The sequence below is a fragment of the Kogia breviceps genome, chromosome 8 (assembly GCF_026419965.1).
Source record: "Kogia breviceps isolate mKogBre1 chromosome 8, mKogBre1 haplotype 1, whole genome shotgun sequence".
NCBI lineage: Eukaryota > Metazoa > Chordata > Mammalia > Artiodactyla > Physeteridae > Kogia > Kogia breviceps.
Window position 1 is genome coordinate 35,749,500 of NC_081317.1, and position 23,377 is coordinate 35,772,876.

A 23,377-nucleotide genomic window follows, 5' to 3' on the forward strand; every position below is an offset into this window, starting at 1 on the left:
CTACGTGCCAGGTACTGTCCTGGGCACTGCAAAAGTTTAGATGAAAGGCTTATTTCTATCTTCCAGCAGTTTGAAATCCATGAGCTGGCATGGGGGACTGAGGAGGTAATGGAGAAGAGCTGAAGAAGCATTGTTGAGAAAAAACCCTGATGAACAAAAATAAAGTTACTGAAAAATTCAGCAAGAGATTGATGAGAGAAAAATGATTGATGTACTACATAGAACTGAGATTAAAGGAGGCATAAAGACTGTCCCACAAATGACTGAATTTTAAGCACTGGACAATTATATTTTTTTTTACTGAAGTATAGCTGATTTACAATATTTTTAGTTTCAGGTGTATAGCACAGTGATTCAGTTACTTTTTTCAGATTATACTCCATTATAGCTTATTATAAGATATTGAATATAATTCCCTGTGCTATACAGTAAATCCTTGTTGCTTATCTATTTTATATATAGTAGTTTGTGTCTGTTAATCCATATTCCTAACTTGTCCCTCCTCACTCCCACTCCACTTTGGTAACCATAAGTTTGTTTTCTACGTCTGTGAGTCTTTTTCTGTTGTCTCTGTGTGTATATACACATAATTTTCTATGTTCCACATAGAAGTGGAACATAAGAACAAATATCATTACTATTTGTCCTTTTCTTTTTGACTTACTTCACTAAGCATAATAATCTCTAGGTCCACCCATGCTGCTGCAAATGGCAATACTACATCCTTTTGGGGGCATTGAGTAATATTCCATTGTGTGTGTGTGTGTGTGTGTGTGTGTATACACCACATCTTATTAAACCAATCATCTGTTAATGCGCACTTGGGTTGTTTCCATATCTTGGGTATTGCAAACAGTGCTGCTATGAACACTGGGATGCATGTATCTTTTTGAATTAGTGTTTTCATCTTTTCTGGATATATGCCCAGGAGTAGGATTGCTGGATCATACTGTAGCTCTATTTTCAGTTTTTTAAGGAAACTCCACACTGTTTTCCATAGTGGCTACACTGATTTACATTCCCACCAAGTGTAGGAGGATTCCCTTTTCTCCACACCCTCTCCAAAATTTATTATTTGTAGACTTTTGGATGATAGCCATTCTAACCAGCGTGAGGGAATACCTCATTGTAGTTTTGATTTGCATTTCTCTAATAATTAGCAATGTTGAGTATCTTTTCATGTGCCTGTTGGCCATTTGTATGTCTTCTTTGTTAAAATTCCTATTTATAAAGGTATTCTGCCCATTTTTTTGCTTGGGTTGTTTGCTTTTTTGATATTGATTTGTACAAGATGTTTGTATATTTTGCTTCTCAATCCCTTCATGGTCACATCATTTGCAAATATTTTCTCCCATTCTGTATGTTGTCTTTTAATTTTGTTGATGGTTCCCTTTGCTGTGCTAAGCTTTTAAGTTTGATTAGGTCCCATTTGTTTATTTTTGCTTTTATTTTTTGCATTGGGAGACTGACCTAAGAAAATATTGCCATGATTTATGTCAGATAAGTTTGGCTTATGTTCTCTTCTACAAGTTTTATGGGGTCATGTATGTAGGTGTTAAACTACTTCGAGTTTATTTTTGTATATGGTGAGAGACTGTTCTAATTTCATTGTTTTCATGTAGTTATCCAGCTTTCCCAACACCACTTGTTGAAGAGACTCTTTCCTCCATTGTATATTCTTGCCTCCTTTGTCGTAGATTAATTGACCACAGTTGCATGGGTTTATTTCTGGGCTCTCTATTCTGTTCCATTGATCTGTATGTCTGTTTTAGTGCCAATACCACACTCTTGATTTCTGTAGCTTTGCAGTATAGTCTGCAGTCTGGACAGGTTATACCTCCAGCTTTGTTCTTTTTCCTCAAGATTCCCTTGGCAATTCTGGGTCTTTTGCAGTTCTATAGAAATTTTAGGATTATTTGTTCTAGTTCTGTGAAAAATGTCACAGGAATTTTGATAGGTATTGCAGTACATCTGCAGATTGCTTTGGGAAGGATGGCCATTTTAACAATATTAATTCTTCCAGTCCAAGAGTATGAGATAGCTTTCCATTTCTTTGAATCATCTTCAATATCCTTTATCAATGTTTTATAGTTTTCAGCATATAGCAGTGGTCCCCAACCTTTTTGGCACCAGGGACTGGTTTCATGGAAGACAATTTTTCCACAGATGGGGGTGGGGGAGCAATGCAAGCGATGGTTCAGGCAGTAATGCAAGCAATAGGGAGCAGCAGATGAAGTTTTGCTCGCTCACCCACTGCTCACCTCCTGCTGTGCAGCTTGGTTCCTAACAGGCTAAAGATCAGTAACAATAACAGTCCATGGCCCGGGGGTTAGGGACTCCTGGCATATTGGTCTTTCACCTCTTTGGTTAAGTTTATTCCTAGTTGTTTTTTTTTTTCCTTTTTAATGTGAGTTTTAAATGGGATTTTTTTTTTTTTTTACTTTCTTTTTCTGATATTGCATTATCAGTGTAAAGAAATACAACAGATTTCTTTATATCAATCTTGTATCCTGCTACCTTCCTGAGTTCATTTATTAGTTCTAAGGGGTTTTGGGTGGAGAATTTTGGGTTCTCTATATAGAGTATCATGTCATCTGCGCATAGTGACAGTTCTACCTCTTCCATTCCCATTTGGATCTTTTCTTTTTCTGGTCTGATTGCTGTGGCTAAGACTTCCAGTACCATGTTGCATAGAAGTGGTGAGAGTGGGCATCCTTGTCTTGTTCCTGAATTTAAAGGGAAGGCTTTCAGCTTTTCACAGTTGAGTATTACTTTGGCTGTGTGTTTGTTGCAAATGGTATTTATTGTGTTGAGATATGTTCCCTCTATACCCATTTTATTTAGATTTTTTTTATCATGAATGGATGTTGAATTTTGTCAAATGCTTTTTCTATTGAGATGATCATGTAATTTTTGTTTCCTTTTGTTAATGTGGTGTATCACACTGATTGATTCACGTGTTGAAACATCCTTGTGACCCCAGAATGAATCTAACTTGATCATGGTGTATGATCCTTTCTATGTATTGTTGGATTTGGTTTGCTAATGTTTTGTTGCAGATTTCTGCATCTATATTCATCAAAGATATTGGCCTATAATTTTCCTTTTTGTAGCCTCTTTGGTTTTGGTATCAGGGTGATGGTAGCTTCATAGAATGAATTTGGGAATGTTCCCTCCTCTTCAATTTTTTGAAATAGTTTGAGAAGGATAAGTATAAGTTCTTCTTGCATATTTGGTAGAATTCTCCAGTGAAGCCATCCAATCCAGGACTTTTGTTTGCAGGGAATTTTTTTTATTATTATTATAGATTCTATTTCACTTCTAGTGATCAGTCTGTTCAGATTATCTGTTTCTTCTGGACTCAGTTTTGGCAGGCAATTTCTAGAAACTTGTCCATTTCTTCTAGGTTGCCCAATTTGTTGGCATGTAACTGTTCATAGTATTCTCTCATGATTTTTTTGTACTGCTGCAGTATGGGTAGCTATTTCTCCTCTTTCATTTCTTATTTTGTTTATTTGGGGCCTCTCTCTTTTCTTCTTGGTGAGCCTGGCTAGAGACTTGTCAATTTTGTTTATCTTTTCAAAAAACCAGCTCTTGGTTTTATTAACCTTTTCTATTGTGCTTTATTGCTATTTTATTTATTTACTCTCTGATTTTTATTATTTCCATCCTTCTGCAGACTTTGGATTTTGTTTGTTCTTCTTTTTCTAATTCTTTCAGGTGGTAAGTTAGGTTGTTCGAAATTTTTCATGTTTCTTGAGGAAGGCCTCTGTTGTGATGAACTTCCCTCTAAGAACTGCTTTTGCCACATCCAATAGATTTTATAAAGTTGGGTTTTCATCTTTTTTACCTCAAGGTATTTTCTGATTTCATCATTGATCCATTGGTTTTTTTGGTAGTATGTTGTTTAGTCTCCACATTTTCATTATTTTCCTGTTTTTCTTTTTGTGATTGATTTCTCGTTTCAGACCACTGTGGTCACAAAAAATGCTTGAAATAATTTCTATCCTCTTAAATTTGTTGAGGCTTATTTTGTGACCTTATATGTGATTCACCCTAGAGAATGTTACATGCACCCTTGAAAAGAATGTGTACTGTGGGGTTTGGGGGGTTGTTGGAATGTAGTGTCCTTTAGATATCAATTACATCCAAGTAGCCTACTGTGTCATTTATGACTTCTGTGGCCTTAATGATTTTCTGTCTGGATGATCCGTCCATTGATGTCAGTGGGATGTTAAATTCTCCTATGATTTTATTATTGTCAATTTCTCCCTTTATATTAGTATTTGCTTTATATACTTAGGGGCTCCTATATTAGGTGTGCATATGTTAACAAGTGTGACATCCTCTTTTTGTATTGATTGCTTTATCATTATACAATGCCCTTCTTTGTCTTTCTTCATGGCCTCAGTTTTGAAGTCTATTTTGTCTGATATGAATATTGCTACCCCTGTTTTCTTGTCTCTTCCATTTGCATGAAATATCCTTCCATTCCCTCACCTTCAGTGTCTGTCTCTTCTGCTCTGCAGTGAGTCTGTTGTAGGCAGCATATTGGAGGTTCTTGGTTTTTTTTAATTCATTCTGCTACTCCATGTCTTTTGATCAAAGCATTTAGTCCACTGACAAAGTAATTATTGATAGGTATGTACTTATTGCCAATTTAATACTTGTTTTCCAGTTGTTTTCATAGTTCTTTGTTTCTTTTGTTATTCCTTTTGTGGGTTGATGAATTCCTTTGTAGTATGCTTGAGTTCCTTTCATTTTGGTTTCTATGGATCTACTATACATTTTCAATGTTGAACCATAACTGTATCTAATTGCTTTAAATTGATATTTACATTCAAACACGTTCTAACGATCTACGTTTTTATACTCCCCTCCCCCATATTTTGTGATTCTGATGTCCTAGTTTACATCTTCATCCTTATCCTTTTACTGTTTATTGTAGTTATAATCACTTTTATAATTTTTTAATTGGTTTTTAACCTACGTACTGGCTTATTTATATGATCTTCAATCCTGTTATATATTTGCCTTTCCTAATGTGATTTTCCCTTTCCTATAGATTCTTGCTATTTTTCGATTTAGAGAAGACCCTAAAATATTTCTTTTAGGGTAGGTTTAGTATTGCTGAATTCCTTTAGCTTATGCTTGTTTGAGCAATTATTTCTCTCTCCTTCTATTCTAAATGATAATCTTGCTGAGTAGAGTATCTTAGGTTGCAGGTTTTTCCCTTCCAGGATTGCAATATATCATGCCACTCCTTTCTGGCTTGCAAAGTTTCTACATAACTTTATGGGGGTTCCCTTGAAACTGACTCTTTGTTTTTCTCTTTCTTTAACTTTTGCCCTTTTAATTATGATTTGTCTTGGTGTGGGTCTGTTTGGGTTCATCTTGCTTGGGACCCTCTGTGCTTCCTGTACATGGATATCTGTTTCCTTCTTTAAGTTTGGGAAGTTTTCAGCCATAATTTCTTCAAATACATTTACTATCCCCTTCTCTCCTCTTTTTGCATAGGTTGGCATGCTTATATTATTCCATAGATCTCGTATGTTGCTTTCATTTTTTTCTTTTCATTTGTCTTTCTGTCTGTTGTTTGGTTTGGGTGATTTCCATTAACTAGCTTTCAGATAACTTATTCATTCTTCTGTGTCATTTAGTCAGCTATTCATTGCTTCCAGATTGTTCTTTACCTCAGCAATTGAATTGTCTGTTTTTGGTTGGTTCCTCTTTATAGTTTCTTGTTCCTTGTTACAGTGAGCTGCATTTCTATCGATAATCTTTCTTAATTCAGTTAGCATTTTTATTACCTTTTTGAACTCAAGATCTAGTAGACTGATGAGCTCTGTTTCAGTATTTGTTCTTTCAGGAGATTTCTCATTTTTTAATTGGGAGTAGTTCCTCTGCCTTTTCATTTTACTTAACTTTCTTTGTCTCTATGAAGTTAGGAGAAACAGTTACCTACTGTGGTCTTGAAGGAATGTTTTTACATGGGAGTGTCCCTCTGCAGACTGTGTATCCAATGTTTTTGGTGCAAGGGCTGGCTTTGCTATGGATGCTGGCCACATCTTTCCTCAGGGTATGCTGGCCATTATCTTCTTGAAAGGGGGTGTGGTTGGCATCGTCAGAGTATCTAAAGCTTAGGAAGGTGTGAGGCGTAATGTCCTCTCTGCTCTGTGGCTGTTGCCACTCTGTCAGGGGTGGGGTTTGCTGCCCAGTTGTTGGAGTAGAAGCCCTGAGGGTCAGGTTCAGTCAACCTCCATTGTCCTAGAGTGCATGACCTGCCCAAAAGGTTGTGATTGCTGAAGTAAGTGAGGCTCATGTACTCCAGATTACCTGTGCATAGCCTGTGTAAGCAGCTGCAGCTCTGCTCAGAAGCAGCCCAAATTCACATCCCTTTCTCTGTTGTGCTCATCCCACATTTAGTGCAAGGCTGGGGTGTGGTGCAGGCTGGGGGTCAGGGCATTGTGGCTGCAGGAACTCAGGTGGCTGTACAGCTGCAAGAGATCTGGGCTGCCTCTGAGGCAGTCTTCGCCCATGACCTGTCTGTCCCAGATCTAGCACTAAGCTGTGGTGTGGAGTACGCAGAGGCAGGGCATTCTCACTGGGAGATGAACCACTGCATACTTCTGAACATACTGACAATAGCCACCACTGTCCTTCCCAGATCACATCTCAGGCCTCCCAGGCTGTCTGCATAGCTAGATCGAGTCCTCTCCCAGCGCCTGTCTGCTTGAGGTTCAGCACTTAGCCACGGTATGTTCTTGTGGCACTGACCTGTGCATGCCCTGACAGTGGCTGCAGCAGTCCTGCCTGCTGCCTCATGCATGTGCTGACAATGGCCACCACCCCACCTAGATCACACACCAGGCCCCCCTAGTCTGTCTCTGTGTAGCAAGACTGAGTCTCTTCCCAGGGCTTGGTTGGCCATGCTGCAGTGCAGAGTGACCGAGGCTGGGGTGTTCTCCCAGTTCAGATGGGGAAGTGCATCAGAGTGGCAGCTGCTAAGTGCAAGGCTTTCTCTACCATGACTGCTGGCAAGCCAACATGCATGCATTCCCTGGAATAGAGTCCAGATGTCTCCAGCCCTTCTGTCTGTCCCAGTGGTTTTTTTCCACAGGCAAGGGAGCCTGTCTCCTCCACACAGGATGCCAGGACTGGGATGCCCAGATTGTGCTTCAACCTGCTCGCTCCTGAGGAAAGGGTCTGCCCATGTGGACCTTCTCTTTCTTTCAGATCCTTCCCAGGTGTGCAGGTCCTGACCCAATGCCATTTTTTTCCATCCTACCTGGTTATAAGGTGATCTTTCTTGCAGCTGTGCTTGTTAGGAGTTTTTCTGCCAGTTTCCAGTTAGTTTTCCATGAGAATTGTTCCACATGTAGATGTATTTTTTATGTGTCTATGGAGGGGAGGGGAGCTCCACATCCTCCTACTCTGCCATCTTAATCCCACCTCCTGAATATTTTTAATATAACCTGATAAAAATCTTTCATGCATGCCCACTATTTTGACTTTATAATTTTTTTAGTCAATTTAAAGTTATTTATACTTTGTATTCAAAGATATGTAACTTAAGTTTAGAATTCACTGAATTCACAGATGATGTAAGTATTCATAACATCTTGGGTTCTCAATGCTTCCTAGAATATAACTTAAAACAGAAAGAATCATAGAAAATGTATAATAAAAAGTTTAGGCAACTGGGGTATTAACTGTAAAAGAACATGGAGAAGCTTTCTATGGTGAGGGAAATGTTCTATACCTTGATTACAGTATTGATTACAAATATATATATATATACACATATGTGTATATTTGTCAAAACGCATTCATCGTAAGGATGTGTACATTTTACTGTTTGTAATCATACCATCACACACACTGATACATATATTCTTTTAAATTATAGGCAACTGGTCTTCAAAGTCTACTGAAAAGGCAAGAAAAAGATACCTATTAGATATCATATAACAGTTTAAATGAGGCAGTATAAGACCTAATCCATTGCTTTCCTCTTAACTCATCTCAGATTGTTTCATTATAGGAAAACTACAGGCATACCTCATTTTATTGTACTTCACTTTATTGTACTTCACAGATAATTGTGTTTTTTATAAATTGAAGGTTTGTGGCAACTCTGTGTCAAGCAAGTCTATCAGTGCCATTTTCCCAACAACATTTGCTCACTTCATGTCTCTGTGTCACATTTTGGTAATTCTCACAATATTTGAAATGTTTTCACTGTTATTATATTTGTTATGGTGATCTGTGATCAGTGATCTTTGATGTTATTATTCTCATTGTTTTGGGGTGCCATGAACTGCGCCCACATACGGCAGCAAACTTAATCAATAAATGTTGTGTGTATTCTAACTGCTCCACCAACCAGAAGTTCCCCTCTCTCCTTCTTTCTCCTTGCGACTCCATATTCCCTGAGACACAATATTGAAATTAGGCCAATTAATACCCTACAGTGACCTCTAAGTGTTCAAGTGACAGAGAGAATCATATGTCTCTCACTTTAAATCAAAAGCCAGAAATGATTAAGCTTAGTGAGGAATGCATGTGAAAAGCCAAGACAGGCCAAAAACTAGGCACCTTGCACAAAACAGCCACATTATGAATGCAAAGGAAAAGTTCTTGAAGGAAATGAAAAGTGCTACCCCAGTGAACACATGAATAATAAGAACATGAAAGAGCCTTATTGCTGATATGAAGAAAGTTTTAGTGATCTGGATAGAAGACCAAACAAGCTACAACAACTCCCTTAAGCCAAAGCCTAATCTAGAGCAAGGCCCTAACTCTCTTCAACTCTACAAAGGCTGAGCGAAGTGAGGAGGCTGCAGAATAAGTTTGAAGCTAGCAGAGTTGATTCATGAGGTTTAAGGAAAGAAGCCATCTCCATAACATAAAAGTGCAAGGTGAAGCAGCAAGTGCTGACATACAGCAAGTCACCCAGATCTAGATAACTAATTAATGATGGTGGCTACACTGAGCAACAGATTTTTATTGTAGACAAAACAGCTTTATATTGTAAGAAGATGCCATCTAGGACTTTCATAGCTAGAGAGGAGAAGTTAATGCCTGGCTTCAAAACTTCAAAGGACAGGCTGACTCTCTTAAGAGCTAATGCAGCTGGTAACTTAAGTTGAAGCCAATGCTCATTTACCATTCTGAAAACCCTAGGGCCCTTGAAAATGATGCTAAATCTACTCTACCTATGCTCTATAAATAGAATAATAAAGCCTGGATGACAGCACATCTGTTCACAACATAATTGACTAAATATTTTAAGCCCACTGTTGAGACCTACCGCTCAGAAAAAAAAGATTCCTTTCAAAATATTACTGCTCATTGACAATGTACTTGTTAACCCAAGAGCTCTAATGGAGATGTACAATAAAATTAGTGTTGTTTTCATGTCTACTATCACAACATCCATTCTGCAGCCCATAGATCAGAAGTCATTTCAATTTTCAAGTCTTATTATTTAAAATATATACTATATAAGGCTATAGCTGTCATAGACAGTGATTCCTCTGATGGATCTGGGCAAAGTAAATTGAAAACCTTCTGGAAAGGATTCACCATTCTGGATGTCATTAAGAACATTCATGATTCATGTAAAGAGGTCAAAATATCAACATTAAGAGGAATTCAGAAGTTAATTCCAACCCTCAGGAATGACTTTTGTAAGGTTCAAGACTTCAGGGGACGAAGTATCCACAGATGTGGTGGAAATAGCAAGAGAACTAGAATTACAGGCTGAAGATGTGACTGAACTGCTGCAATATTATGAGAAAACTATAGGGATGAGGAGTTGCTTCTCATTCATAAGCAAATAAAGTGGTTTCTTGAGATGGAATCTACTCCTGGTGAAGGTGCTATGAAGACTGTTGAAATGACAACAAAGGATTTAGAATACTACATAAATTTAGTTGATAAAGCAGTGGCAGAGTATTTGTTTAATTAAGGTATGTACATTGTTTTTTTAGACATAACACTATTGCATGCATAATAGACTACAGCATAGTGTAAATATAACTTTTATGTGCACTAGGAAACCAAAAAACTTGTGTGACTTGCTTTATTATGATATCACTTTATTGCAATGGTTTGGAACTGAACCCACAATATCTCTGAGGTACACTTATATAGTCCTAATTATGATAATTCATAATTCAATCTGTTCATCTATCTGATACACAATCTTAGCTCTAACTTGTCAAATTCCATGAAACAAAGATATATAAAATGTCTATTTTACTGAAAAATCTCATCTTTAGAAGAAGTTCCATAAAAGATGATTAAATCTGTAAGCTCTAATTATGGATTAGCTTACTTAACTCACTACATTAATGATTTTAAAGAAAAATGTTGCATCCCTTTAAAATAGTCTACACTACCTCCTAACAGATTATTCACCTACCCCCTAAAATGTAAGTTGAAATGAAAATAAATTTGAATTTATTTGAGAATACACACTAACTAGAGAGGCTAACTTAAAACCACTGACAAACTTTTTAGCTCATTATATTGAGGTAATGCTAGTAGTAATGTGTCAACATCCAGAAGGCAGAGAGAGAGAATGAAAAGAATAGCACAGGTGGATTTTATGTACCAAGACTGTAAATAGCACTCATCACTTCCACTCTAATCTCTGTTAACAAGCCCAAGACATGAAAGGGGAACTGGGAAACATATTCTTTGTCATTTGGCCATAACTCCAAGAAGGCAAAGGGAATAAGTTTGGTGTAGATCTAGCCATCTCTATCACTTATGCTAGCATAGGAGAGGTCTATCAAAATCTTAATTCACAGAAGGAGAACAACATATTTACAATGCAGGTTTACAAAACTAATCTGAAAAAAAAAACACAACATGCTTTAATGTGGAATACAGTAGTTCTAAAATTATGGTTAAAGATGAACAAAAAACTATTTAATCAGCCACCTATAGAACAGTAAAAGGCCAAAAACTGCATTTCAGATATGATATATCACTCTGGGAAAGCTTTGTTTTTACAGGCTTTCCTTTGAAACTGTCAGGCAAACATTTTTATAGGCCATCTTTTCTCATACACAGTCAGCTATGATATATAGCATAAGTCAGAGACAGGCAAATAACACAACAAACCTCCTCTTAGACCAACAGAGGCGGAGCAAAACTTGTTTGTTTCTTATAGGATTAAAAAAAAAAAAAAGCCTACTTTCCTTATTTTTCATCTCCCTGGGAGACAAAAAGGTAAGCAAGTACTTTGGAATCATACTTCAAAAACTATGACGATTTTTGCTTGCTTTAAACAACAGAAACAACAAAGTGCTATTTTAAAAGGGGACCTAGCCCATTTATCTTTACAAAGTTCTTCTCCTAAAACCTGAAGTACATGCCAAAACAAGAAAAGCAATTTATCTTCAAAATGCTAAGACATTTTTGTTTCTGCTTTAAAGGCTTTGTGCCTCTGGAGGTTAATTCACCTTTCACATTGGATGTCATGGCATTTTCTCCATGAATGAAAATAAAAACAATATGATTATTTTCTTTATTACTATATTCCTGAGTGAACATAACTTGTGATCTAAAGAAATTTTAAATTTTAGTATAGCTTTTGAATCAACTAAAGATCATATTATCCAAAAAATAGTATTGACAATAACCTAAGAAAGCTATAATTATCAGCAATCCCACCATTTCTCTCAGGATTGAGGTTTACTATACCTGTATTTTTAAAATGTATAGTAATGACATTTTTTTTATAATATCAAATAATATAAAAACAAAGATTCAAAGAAAATCTTTACAGTTTGCAAAATTTTATCTCTCCTCTGCTGCTCAAAAAGTACTAATACCATCTTCTTCACATAGCAGATGGGGAAATAAACATGTAAAATATATGTACTTATTTAATAGTAGTGTTTTAAGACTTTGTGCCTATGAAAGCTAATTACCAAATTAAGATTTTCAAAATCACTTTGATTCAATGAATGAGTTCTTTTAAGATAAACCTTTCAAACACTGTACTAGAACTATGCCATCAGTGAAAAAAAGAAATAAAAAAAACCTCAACGTCCTAACTTATATCACTCAAATTAGTTTTAAATTTTGGTGAACTTTCAAAAGCAAACCCAACAAAAAGCAAAGGATGAAAATACCAACTTCCTGGGAAGCCTTCCTTGACAACCCCGAGCAGGCTTGCTTCTCCACTTAATTCCACTGGAATATCAGACTGGGTGATGGCCCCTTAACTACATTTCTTTTCATCATCATTTGTGAACTCCGTAAGGGTAGTGATCATACACATTTATATTAGGCTCTTCAGTGCCTATCACAGGGCCTGGACCATGCTAAGTGCTTAATAAATGTCAACTAATTGAATGAATGAATACGGTTAATTAAAAGCTGAACAAAAGGTTGCAAGATGGAGGCAGCAAAGGGAAGAGAAAGAAGGGGGGAAAAAAGTACTAGAATGGAAATTTAAATGGTTACTTCCTGTACATGTCCTTAGAGGAAAGCCATTTAGTACTCCTGTGCCTCAGTTTCTTCATCTAAAGAAGCTGAACAAGATTATCTCTAACATCATTTGTTTCTAAAATTTTATTTTAAAAATGGAATGGTCATCTTATGTATAAATATTCACATAGACTAAACACTCTCTTAATCAACCTTCACTGAACCAACTCACCAGATTAACAAGTTTTCCATCACCTCTGAAAAATGTATAGTCTGAGCAAAGGTTTTTAAACTTTAGTGGACCTCAAATTGCCTAGAGGGTTTGTTAAAACACAGATTGCTGGGCCCCACCACCTGAGTTTCTGATTCAGTATGTCTGGGATAAGACCCAAGAATTTACAATTCTAACAAATTTCAGGTAATGCTGATGCTGTTGGTCCAGAAATCACACTTTTGAGAAACACAGCCTTATAGTAAATGCCCATCCAACTCTATTCCTGTCATTTGAGCTGTTTGATTATCAAAGGTCAGTTTCCCAAACCTGTATATTCCAGTTGAAATTGTTTATTATCGTTACACTAGCTGTTTAAATATCATGTAAATATATAGAGAGTCATTTTCAAATTACCTTTGAATTAGGTGTGAGATTTCTGTAAAACACTAAGAAATTTTCATAAAAATCTAGGATTTTGCATTCTTTCCCAATTTAACTTCTTAGTCCAATTAAAAATTAAAAGTGAAAATAGTGGTGATAGAATTATTGGTGTTGAAAAAAATCATGGGCACAAACAGACATGAGGAAACTTTTGGAGTGATATATTATTTTGATTGTGGTACTGCAGTGATCATTTCTTGGGTGCAGATATATGTAAAACTTATCAAATTGTACACTATAAATTTACAGTTATTGTATGTCAATTATACCTTAACAAAATATGTAAACAACACACAAACTTACACACATACACACACCCAACAAAAATTTAATAAGACTGACAAAACCAAATTTTGTGAGGTTATGGAGTAACCATAACTCTGATACATTGTTGATAGGAATGAAAGAAGTGTTTCCAAAGTGTCAGTTTCATACAAAACTAAACACACATCAGCTTATGACCAAGTAATTCCATTCCTAATTATTTACCCAAGAGAAAGGGATACACAAGAGATTGTTCAAGAAAGTTCTTAACAGTTTTATTTCTAACAGCTAAAAAATGGAAATAGCTCAGGTGTCCATCAGCAGTACGAATAAACAGAATGCAGCATCCATACAACTCAACAATGCTACTCAGCAGTAACAAGAAACAAACTACCCATGTACTCAATAACAAGACGAATCACAAAATATTATGCTAAGTAAAAGAAGCCTTATATAAGAATACATCTGTATGATCCCATTTATATGAAAAGGCAAAACTAATCTATGATATAAAAAAGCAAAACAATGATGTCTCTTGGGGGTGGCAGGAAGGAATGTGAAGACATCTTCTGGAGTGATAATGCTCTATATCCTGAAAGAGCTTACACAGTTTAGCCAGATTACACAGAGACATGTATTTGTCAAAACTCATGGAATTGTGGGTACATTTAAGATTTCTGCATTTCATTGTAAACCTTACTTCAAAATGAAAAAAAAGAATTATAATTAAATATTGAAATTGGCAATGATATACATGCTCAAGTGTTTGGGGATAAAACATACTAATGTATGCCACTTTAAAACTCAACAAAAGATGGTGGGATGGATGGATATGTGAATAAGCCATATATAATGAAATGTTAACAGAATCTAGGTGGTAGGTATGTGGGTATTCATTGTACAATTGTTCCGGCTCTTCTACTACATGTTTGAAAAGCTTCATAACAAGATGTTGAGGAAAAATCAGTTTGTAAGATAGTAGGGATTCCATTTTTTGCATATTTATGTATGTCTGTGTGTTCATCGACATGCACATAGGAAGCATATGCATGTAGATATTTATGTATGTTGTATACGCAACTATTCCCTCTCAATCAGATCCTTCCAATTCACTTTAAGTACACTCAAGTTCCCCCTACCCCTAAATGGTACAAAGCAAACAAAAAAGAAATTCCCTCAAAATTCCATCCTCCTTCAGCTACTACTAGGTCATATAAAGAGATGAGCACACTTCTGGTGTCCATGTCTTCACCTATTCCATTCTGGCTTGTGCCCCCAATACTCCAGCAAGATGGCTCTTACTCAAAGATTTCAATGATTTCCAAGTCAGTAGATCAAATGGATATTTTAAAATCCTCATCCCTTGAAGAATGTAAAATATTAAATTTACCCACTTTTCAATTTGAAATGAGGGAAGCAAACTTTTTTGGTACGTAAAACAAGCATTTTTTAAAAGAAGAGCTCAATTTCATACTGCAGCCAAGTTAGAACGTAAGAAGGGGAAAACTTAAGGGATGAGATCAGAAAAAAGGAAAAAGAAATGAAGAAGTTACTACTATAGTTCAAAGAGTAATTGCCAATGGCCTATTTTCATAGACCATTTTCACCTAATTCTACTACATTTTGAAATTCTAGTGAACTCATTAACTATTGTTCACATTTCTTCAACTGGTTTAGTCATCCTATCTACAGTAGCTCTATCTTAAATGGATCTCCCCAAACCGCCTATTTATGTATAAATTATTTTCTGAGTTACAAGAATAATAACCAGAGAACTAGGTCCCCAAGGATCAGATAAATCCAGCTATGTATCAAAATTAGTACAAAAACTATTTCCTAATCTTCAGAAGGTGAGCCCTCAAAGATATTTATAGCAGCACTATGAATAGCATATAATACAACTCAAAGCCTTCCAATGATTTCAGTGTGTCAGATAATATAAAATTGTGCAGTAAAATCACTTTTAAAATAATCTTATAAAATGTAAAATAAAGAGAATTTCTTTGTGACATGAGCTTCCGAGATGAAAGCTTAATATGAGCCTAAAATGTGCAGAAGAATTTGAATTTTATTTAGTATGTTTAGGGTGGAGTTTCCCAAACTGCAGGTCACTTTTTTTAGCACCCTCATGTTTCTGATTTTGAAGATGAACAGGCATTGACTAGTCAAAGACATGTGGGGAAGAACATTCTAGCACGGGCAAAAACAGTAAAAGTATATGTAAAGACAGTCACAGAAGGGCTTTTTAATTTATTTTCCTTTAATATTCATCTGCATATCTTGGTCACAGATGGTAGTTTCCAAAAGGCTCTTATCTTTATTCTTGGAACCTGTTCTCCTGAGAAAGTAAATTTGTTTATTCCACAAGCAATTATTTAACACCTTCAATGTGCAAACCTAGAACTATGTGCATTGCCTGAGATTAAAAGAAAATAGATTATGGCTAATAGAAACACACTATGATTACTGAAACTGAATTTTTCGCTTACCTTTGAACTCCATTAACAATGGAGGTATCATGAAGAATAAAGTAGCTTAAATTCAATTGTAAAGACAGAAACACAGGAGGACTTAATTAAACTAGACAAACACTCCTGAAAATCCAGAGTGATTGCTTAGTATAAAGTCTAGGTTCAGAACTCTCATCTTTTTGGATTATAAAACTTTGTGGTACACAGCTTCTGACAAGGCTCCCAATAATCCCCACCTCTTGGTATCCACGACTTTATCTAATGTCCCCCCTTCAGTCCAGTATGAGCTGAACCTCACAACCTGCTTCTAATGATGTGAATATGGCAAAAATGAAGGCTGTCTCTTTTGTGATTAGGTTACAAAAGACCATGACTTCTGTCTCACTAGTGCTCTCTCTTGCCCAATCACTTGTTCTCCCTGTTGAAGCATGCTTCCACACTGTGAGAAGCACCATGAAGAGGCCCATGTGGTAAGTAACCAAGGAAGGGCTTTGCCAATAGCTCACGAGAAACAGAGGCCTCAGTCTAAGAACCCACAAGGAACTGAATCCTGCAACAACCACACAAGCTAGGAAGTGAATCTTCCCTAGTCCAACCTTGAAATAACTGCAGCCTTATGAGAGACAGAGCCAGAAGACCCAGCTAAATGGTATCCAGATTCCTGACTCACAGAAACTTTAATACGATAAATGTGTAGTTTTAAGCTGCTACATTTTGGAATAATCTGTTATACAGCAATAGATAACTAACATAGAGCCTATCTGCAGAAGCGCATATACATATACAAATTCTGGCACACATTTTAGAGAAATAGGAGGCCTCTCTGAAGTCTACCAATAGAACTCCTAGTGGCCCAGAGATCCCAGACTAAGAAATTTAAGCTATGATAAACTCCAAACAATATTCACAAAAGGCCTGCAGAAGTCAATTTAACCATGCTATGTAGCTTAACAAATGTCAGAATGCTTTCCTTCCATAAGGTATTATTAAAAAAGTTAAATTACTCTAAATATAATTTATATCTTAGTACTAGTATTACCAAAGGTAAAAACAAGTTATACTATAACATCATTTTAAATAATGTATTTCATAGGTACTAAATAAATATTGAGGATAAAATAATGACTAAACACCATCCTTAAGTACTGTGTGAGACAAACACACACACACACACGAAACAATTATAAGATGTGGGATCCAAACAGAAATTTGCATATGGTATATATTCATGTATGTAATATATATGATATAATATGAATGACTTAATTGAATTTTAATTATAAAGCAATTAAAATAAATACCTGTACTGTTTTTCCAAGTCCCATGTCATCACCAAGAATACACCCTCTTCCTTGGATGAAGTGTTCATAGAGAAACAGGGCTCCTTCCCTTTGGTAGTCTCTCAAATACCTATTAATAGTATAAGGAATAGAGTCTCCATTTTCAGATAATTGAAAAGCAACAGCAGATGATGGAAATTTTCTGTCTGGGAAATAAGGTTTTTCCAAATCTTCATCATCAAAAATAAAATTCCTGGAGCAATCTTTAACAGATTTCACTTCTTGAAGTCTTTTAAGAGGTACTTTCCTTTCTTGAAAATCTGAATATAAGATAACTGCAAATGACTTCCCATTTTCATCCACTGTGATAGATTTTATGCTTGCTTCACAAAGTTTTTCATTATCTGGAGAAGGGGCGAGACATCTTTCTCCTGGATGCCACATATCTATAATAATAAAAGAGAAAATAAACTTGCCAAATCTAACTTATAAAGTAACACCTCATTTATCCACTGCTATGAGAAAAAAGTGTTCCTCACATAAATACCCTTTCCAAAATCTGAAACAAGGTAAATTATACCTATAACATGTATAAATATTTTCCTAAAGTATATTTTCCTCAAGTATAATATCATAATAAAGGGTACATAATTTATTTCCAGTTCTCACCCTGGCTGTGTGTCATAATCTCCCCATATACGCTTCGTCTATTGATTCTGATTCAGTGGATATGGGCCATGGGCATCTGGTTTTATTATTGTGTTTGGTTGTTACTGCTGAATTCAAAAGGTGACTCTGATGCACAGCCAGGATTGAGAACCACTTATTTAAATATTCATGATGACTCATGAACATTAGGTATAACTTTCATGATATGGTAGAGTAACAATGAATAGGACTTGGTAACAGGTAAGCTAAAATCCTCTGAACAGCAATATTTTTGCGATTCTTCTGTCTGCTTTTTTAGTTACTCCATCTCCTTTCTCTGAAGACAGCTGTTTCTTCTCACTGTCAATATTGCTGCTTCTAAAATGTTGCTTGAATCTGTATACAACTAATCAAGGGAATCTCCAACTCAACCACAGAGTGATATGTACCAGCTTTGTCACAGCTTTTTCCCGTCTAGGTTTTGAAGAGCCAAGGTTCTTAAAAAAGAGATGAATTCTAAGATCTCTTTCTGCTAAGATTCTATTAATCTTTGAAGAGTCTGACTTGTCTCTATGTACAAATTTATTCTGTGCTTAACTGTAAAGCTATTTTATTTTCTATTCAGAAAATATAGCACTGTGAACGAGGAAGAGGGCCTCTACAGAGTATACTGTTGATACAATTAAAAGGTACCAAATAGAGGAAATTAAGTAAAAATAACTTCCCAAATGGAATTTCTTATAGCAAGAATCCCAGAGGAATTGTATGGCTACAATTGTAAGAATACTAGGAATTATTTTTCTCACATATTTCTCATTGAGATCATATGATCATTGGTAGTTTCCCAGGGAATTCCTAATGATGCTGAATTAGGCTTTTATAACATTCATGATTATAACTAGTACATCTATGTTCTCTTTAGCAAGAAAAGCTCATTATACTAGTCCTCATCAGTTGTTCCTCAAAAGTAAAACCATTATTCTAATTTTGATAAGGTTGTTTTTATATAACAATCAGAAAAAAAAATCTGTTCTCTCACTCTAATCTTTGCATCCAAACTGTTTGCGAACTGTTACATTATTCTAAAAGACAAGAGTTTTAATGTGAAAATAAAACCTTTATTCACTATACAGGGATAAAAAATAGGTTGATGGGCCCTATTTTCATAACAGTACTGTTTGAGCCTTAAAACCTACGTTAAGCCTTGCAACATTTTTTTTTTTTTTTTTTTTTTTTTTTGCGGTACGCGGGCCTCTCACTGTTGTGGCCTCTCCCGTTGTGGAGCACAGGCTCCAGACGCGCAGGCTCAGCGGCCATGGCTCACGGGCCCAGCTGCTCCGCAGCATGTGGGATCTTCCCGGACCGGGGCACGAACCCGTGTTCCCTGCATCGGCAGGCGGACTCTCAACCACTGCGCCACCAGGGAAGCCCGCAACAATTCTTAATACATTATTTGTTTCACATGCTTTGTCTACCTATCCAGCAAACGCCGTCTAATTTTTAAAGACTTAATTCATTAATCTATTTATTATTCAACATATATGATTTAACACCAATTATTTGCTAAAACTGTACCACACAGTTAAAATGAAGAAAACCAATGTCAAAAATGATAGTGATTAAACCTTGCTTAGAACTAGTCTTTCCAAATCTCATTAAAAGGCATCATTGTCTAACCAACTTTTCAAAGTAGAAAACCTTTCTTTAGTCAGCCCTTATTCCTCTTTTTATATTAGTCCCTACATTCTCTCCATCAGAATGTCCTGCTGGCTCTACCTAAAAAAGAAAAAAAAAAAGCATCACTTTCCTCCATGCCACCATCACTTTAAAACAACTGTGGGTAAACTTTTTCTGTAGTCAGATTTTAGCTACTTGTTATTTTACATCTTGCAGGCTATACTCTCTCTTGCCCTTGTAACACAAAAGTAGCCACAGACACATAAACAAATGGGTATGGCTGTGCTCCTGTAAAACTTTATCTACAAAAAAACAAGTGTCAGGCTGAATTCGGCCTTGACTGTAATTTGCCAAACTTTGGCTTTCTCCTAAATTACTGCTACAGACTCCATTCTCTAGTCTCCATTCTCTACCCATTCTCTCTGCTGACACTATTTCCCTCTACAATCCATTTTCCACATAGCAGCAATAGTGACTATTTAAGAATATAAATTATTAGTAAATCTTTAATTTAAAATCTTTTAATAATGACCCACTGCACAAAGATAATAATGACCCACTGCACAAAGAATAAAGTCCAAGCTCCTTACCATGGCCTATAAGACCCTGTATGATCTTCCCCTACTTACCTCTCCAACTTAATCTATCAATTTTTCCCTTGACTCAAGCATATTAAGCAGGTCTTTTCTCAGGTGTTTTTATGTCATGGCCTCAGAGATTTTATCTCAGACCACCTTATTTAAAGTAGGGAACCCCACTATCCTGTACTATTTTATTGCCTCTATAGTACATACCACAATGTTTAATTTTCACGTTTCCTTTTTTTATCTGCCTCTCTCACTAGAGAATAATATCTTTTCCAAGAAAATGTCTGTATTCTTCAAAATTTTATCCCCAGGACCAGCACACAGTAGGCACTCAATAAATGAGCTGAATTTATTAACAAAAACACATCCTCGATCTCACAGAACCTTGACATCTAATGAGAGAGACAAATACTCAAAAGTTCACACACATGAAATTGCTATAAGTGCTTTGGCAGAACAGAGTGCTATAAGAAAGAGGTACTGAGGAAACAGTTTAAAAAGTAAGGAGATTTAAGAAGAGAATGTCAGTCAGAGGGCACATACAGCATGTGCAAAATCCTCATGGGCTTCACACAACAACTTACAGAAGTCTATTTGGTTCCTGAGTTTGGGTAATTTCTAGAACTAAATATTAATAGATTCAATTAAGTTTGAGCAGGGCGGTTATCTCTCAGTATTCAAACTCCAGAACAAATAGCTTAAATTAGGATGATTTTCTTTTGGACTGAATAAGGGTAAGGCTCCTTTTGATCTTGTCCCTGTGTTCCTCTTTAACTTCATTTCCTCCCTCTCTCCTGATTTCATTCCAAACTGGCCTCCTTGCTATTCCTCAATCATGGTAAGCATACTCCCACCTTAGTCTCCTGAGATTTCTGTTCCTTCCGCCAACATTCCTCCTAAATACCAAAGTGACTGATTCTTTCACTTCATTCAGGGTTCTGTTCAAATGGCATCTCCTCAGAGGTATCTTCTCTGACCACCCAATCTAACATAGCACTTCCCGCCACTCACTCTTCCTTCACCCTGCTTGATTCCATTTTCTGAGAAAAATATGAACTGTCTGTTATTGTTTATCTCAACTTAAATATAAATTCCCCAGAGCAGGGACTTGTGTTCACTGCCATATTCTGGGCACCTAGGACAATGTTTGAAACTCAAATACTTGTCAAATTAACAAATATTTATATATAGCTAACATTTTGAGGGCTTATGTGTGCCAGGCATGCAATTTAGATGTAGTAGTTCATTTAAGCCTCACAGCAACCCTTCATGTAAGTAATATTATTGGTTCCATTTTACAAATGGTGAAACAGATAAAGGTTAACCATGGTCACACAACTAGAAAGTGGCAGAACCTGGATTTGAACCAAGCTATCTGAACTTGTAACTACAATACTGTACCAGTTCACACATGAATAAACAATTCCTTGGAACTGAGTAGCCCTGCCCCTTTTAAATGAGGTATGAGCATCCCAGTTACTATAATCTCCACTCAGCAGCTTCATCCATTTATTTCACCTGCCAGGTTTCTATAGGTATTTATATTTGTAGTCCCTGAGTTATAGTGTCATCAATTCCTAGCCGTCAGAGCTGAGGCTCGTTACTTAAACGTCTCTGAACTTTAGTTCTGAATCCCTCATGTATTTAATGAGAACAATATCTTCCTCAAAGGAAAACAAGTACATAAACAATTAGCATATTTCTGGGCACAGAACAAGCACTCAATACCTGGTAGCTTTTGTTATGTCACTATTAATAATGAAAGCTATTAATTTAGGGGCAAGAAGCCATACCAGATGACTTGTGGCAGATAACCATACCCTCCTTAAACCCTCTCTTGGTGACCCATTAAAGGTGATCCTGACTCAGTACATCATATATTAAGCTCTTCGTGTAATAAACTGAACTAAATACGTCAACCTTTATTCACCTACTTAATAACAACTCTACCATTCACTAAGAACTGAGGCATACAAGAACAGAGAATAAAAATACCAAACATTTACTTAGGGTTTACTATGAGCCAGACACTGGGTCACATAAATGCTTTGCTTAACACCATCTCATTTAATAATCACAAGAACTCACTCAGCAAAGATCTCAGTTTTACAGACGAGGAAACCACCCCAAAGTTGCTCAGCAAATGACTGTCAGAGCCAGCACTAGATCCCAGGGCAGTCTGACTTCGGAGTGCAGGTTCTCACCTTTGCTGTTGGTTTCCGCGCGGGGCTTCGCGACAGAGAGATCCATCTGGCCAGGGGGAAGGGCCTGGCAGCCTGGTTGCATTTAACACCTGACAGGCGGCGGAGCACCGCCAGGAGGAGGCTGGCGGGCGGACGGCGGCCAACTCCACCTGCCGCCGCCCTCTGTACATCGCCCCACCGCCCGAAGCCCGACGTCACGGGACGAGAGGGAGCAAAGGTGGAGCCTGACAGGGTCCAGGGAGAAGGGCCGGTGGCGTTCGAGACAGCGGCAGAGCCGGAGGGCGCTGTGGAAGCTGGCAAGGCGGCGCTCACCTAATCGTCTGGGGCTCCGCTGCCTGCGGAGGACAACAAGCAGGCAGGTCGACGCCCTAACCTCCCTCTCAGTAATAGGCCTCGCTCCGGGACCCACCACAACTTCCAGCCCTGACTCTGGAAATCCCGCGAGAACTGGCTCCCGAACTGTTTTCGGGATCTCACGAGAACAAAATCTTGGTTGACATGGGCGGAGCGATCTTCCGCCTGTCTTTCCTCTAGGAAACCAGTAACACAAAGATCCGCGATAGTTGCAAGTATCGCGAAGTTTGATATCGCCTGCTACCCTGCCGCGGCTCTTGTGGCTGTCGAGAGAGGGTGGAATTTGCTCGTGGGCGTGGACCTGCAGTGGGTCTTTTAAGGACCGGTAAGGAGGGTGACGGCCTGGCAGGAGACCGTCGTCCCCGCGATCGTATCTTGTGGCTTATATTAGGCGCTTGGTTTCTTCGTCGTGTTGCCGGACGCCCACGGACTTTAGTAGGAGGCGAGTGGTTCCCTCTTGGAGTGCTGCCTCAGCCCTATGGACACCGACGGCTCAGGACACCCAGAGGAGGCATATTTTCTTAGGTCATATACTAAAATGTAGTAAGTTATAAAAAACTTCTCTGAGTACAAAACCTGCAACACATGCCCTCAGAAGGCAAAGGTAAAGATACTATGAAAACTTGAAAGTGTTTTTTCGTGTACCATCCCAAGTTACCAGTGGTTTGTATAACACGTTATGGGTAAACACTAAGCAAACCATCAGGCTGTTTTGGTAAGCATCTTCAGGGCAGCATACCACTCAGGAATTAATACTGCTCATCTAATACTTTTCCAGACGTTTTAT

General features: G+C 37.2%; 1 protein-coding gene across 1 annotated transcript in view; it reads right to left on the reverse strand.

Moving 5' to 3' along the window:
- The window catches only part of ERCC6L2 (ERCC excision repair 6 like 2), a 152,690-nt gene extending 129,998 nt beyond the window's left edge, over positions 1–22,692 (reverse strand). The window contains exons 1-2 of the mRNA XM_059071749.2: positions 22,237–22,692; positions 17,142–17,566 (exon numbers count right to left, since the gene is read on the reverse strand). Coding sequence (XP_058927732.1) covers positions 17,142–17,566; positions 22,237–22,318 — 507 coding nt within the window. The 5' untranslated portion in view covers positions 22,319–22,692. The remainder of the gene's footprint in view (positions 1–17,141; positions 17,567–22,236) is intronic.
- Positions 22,693–23,377: the final 685 nt, after the last annotated feature.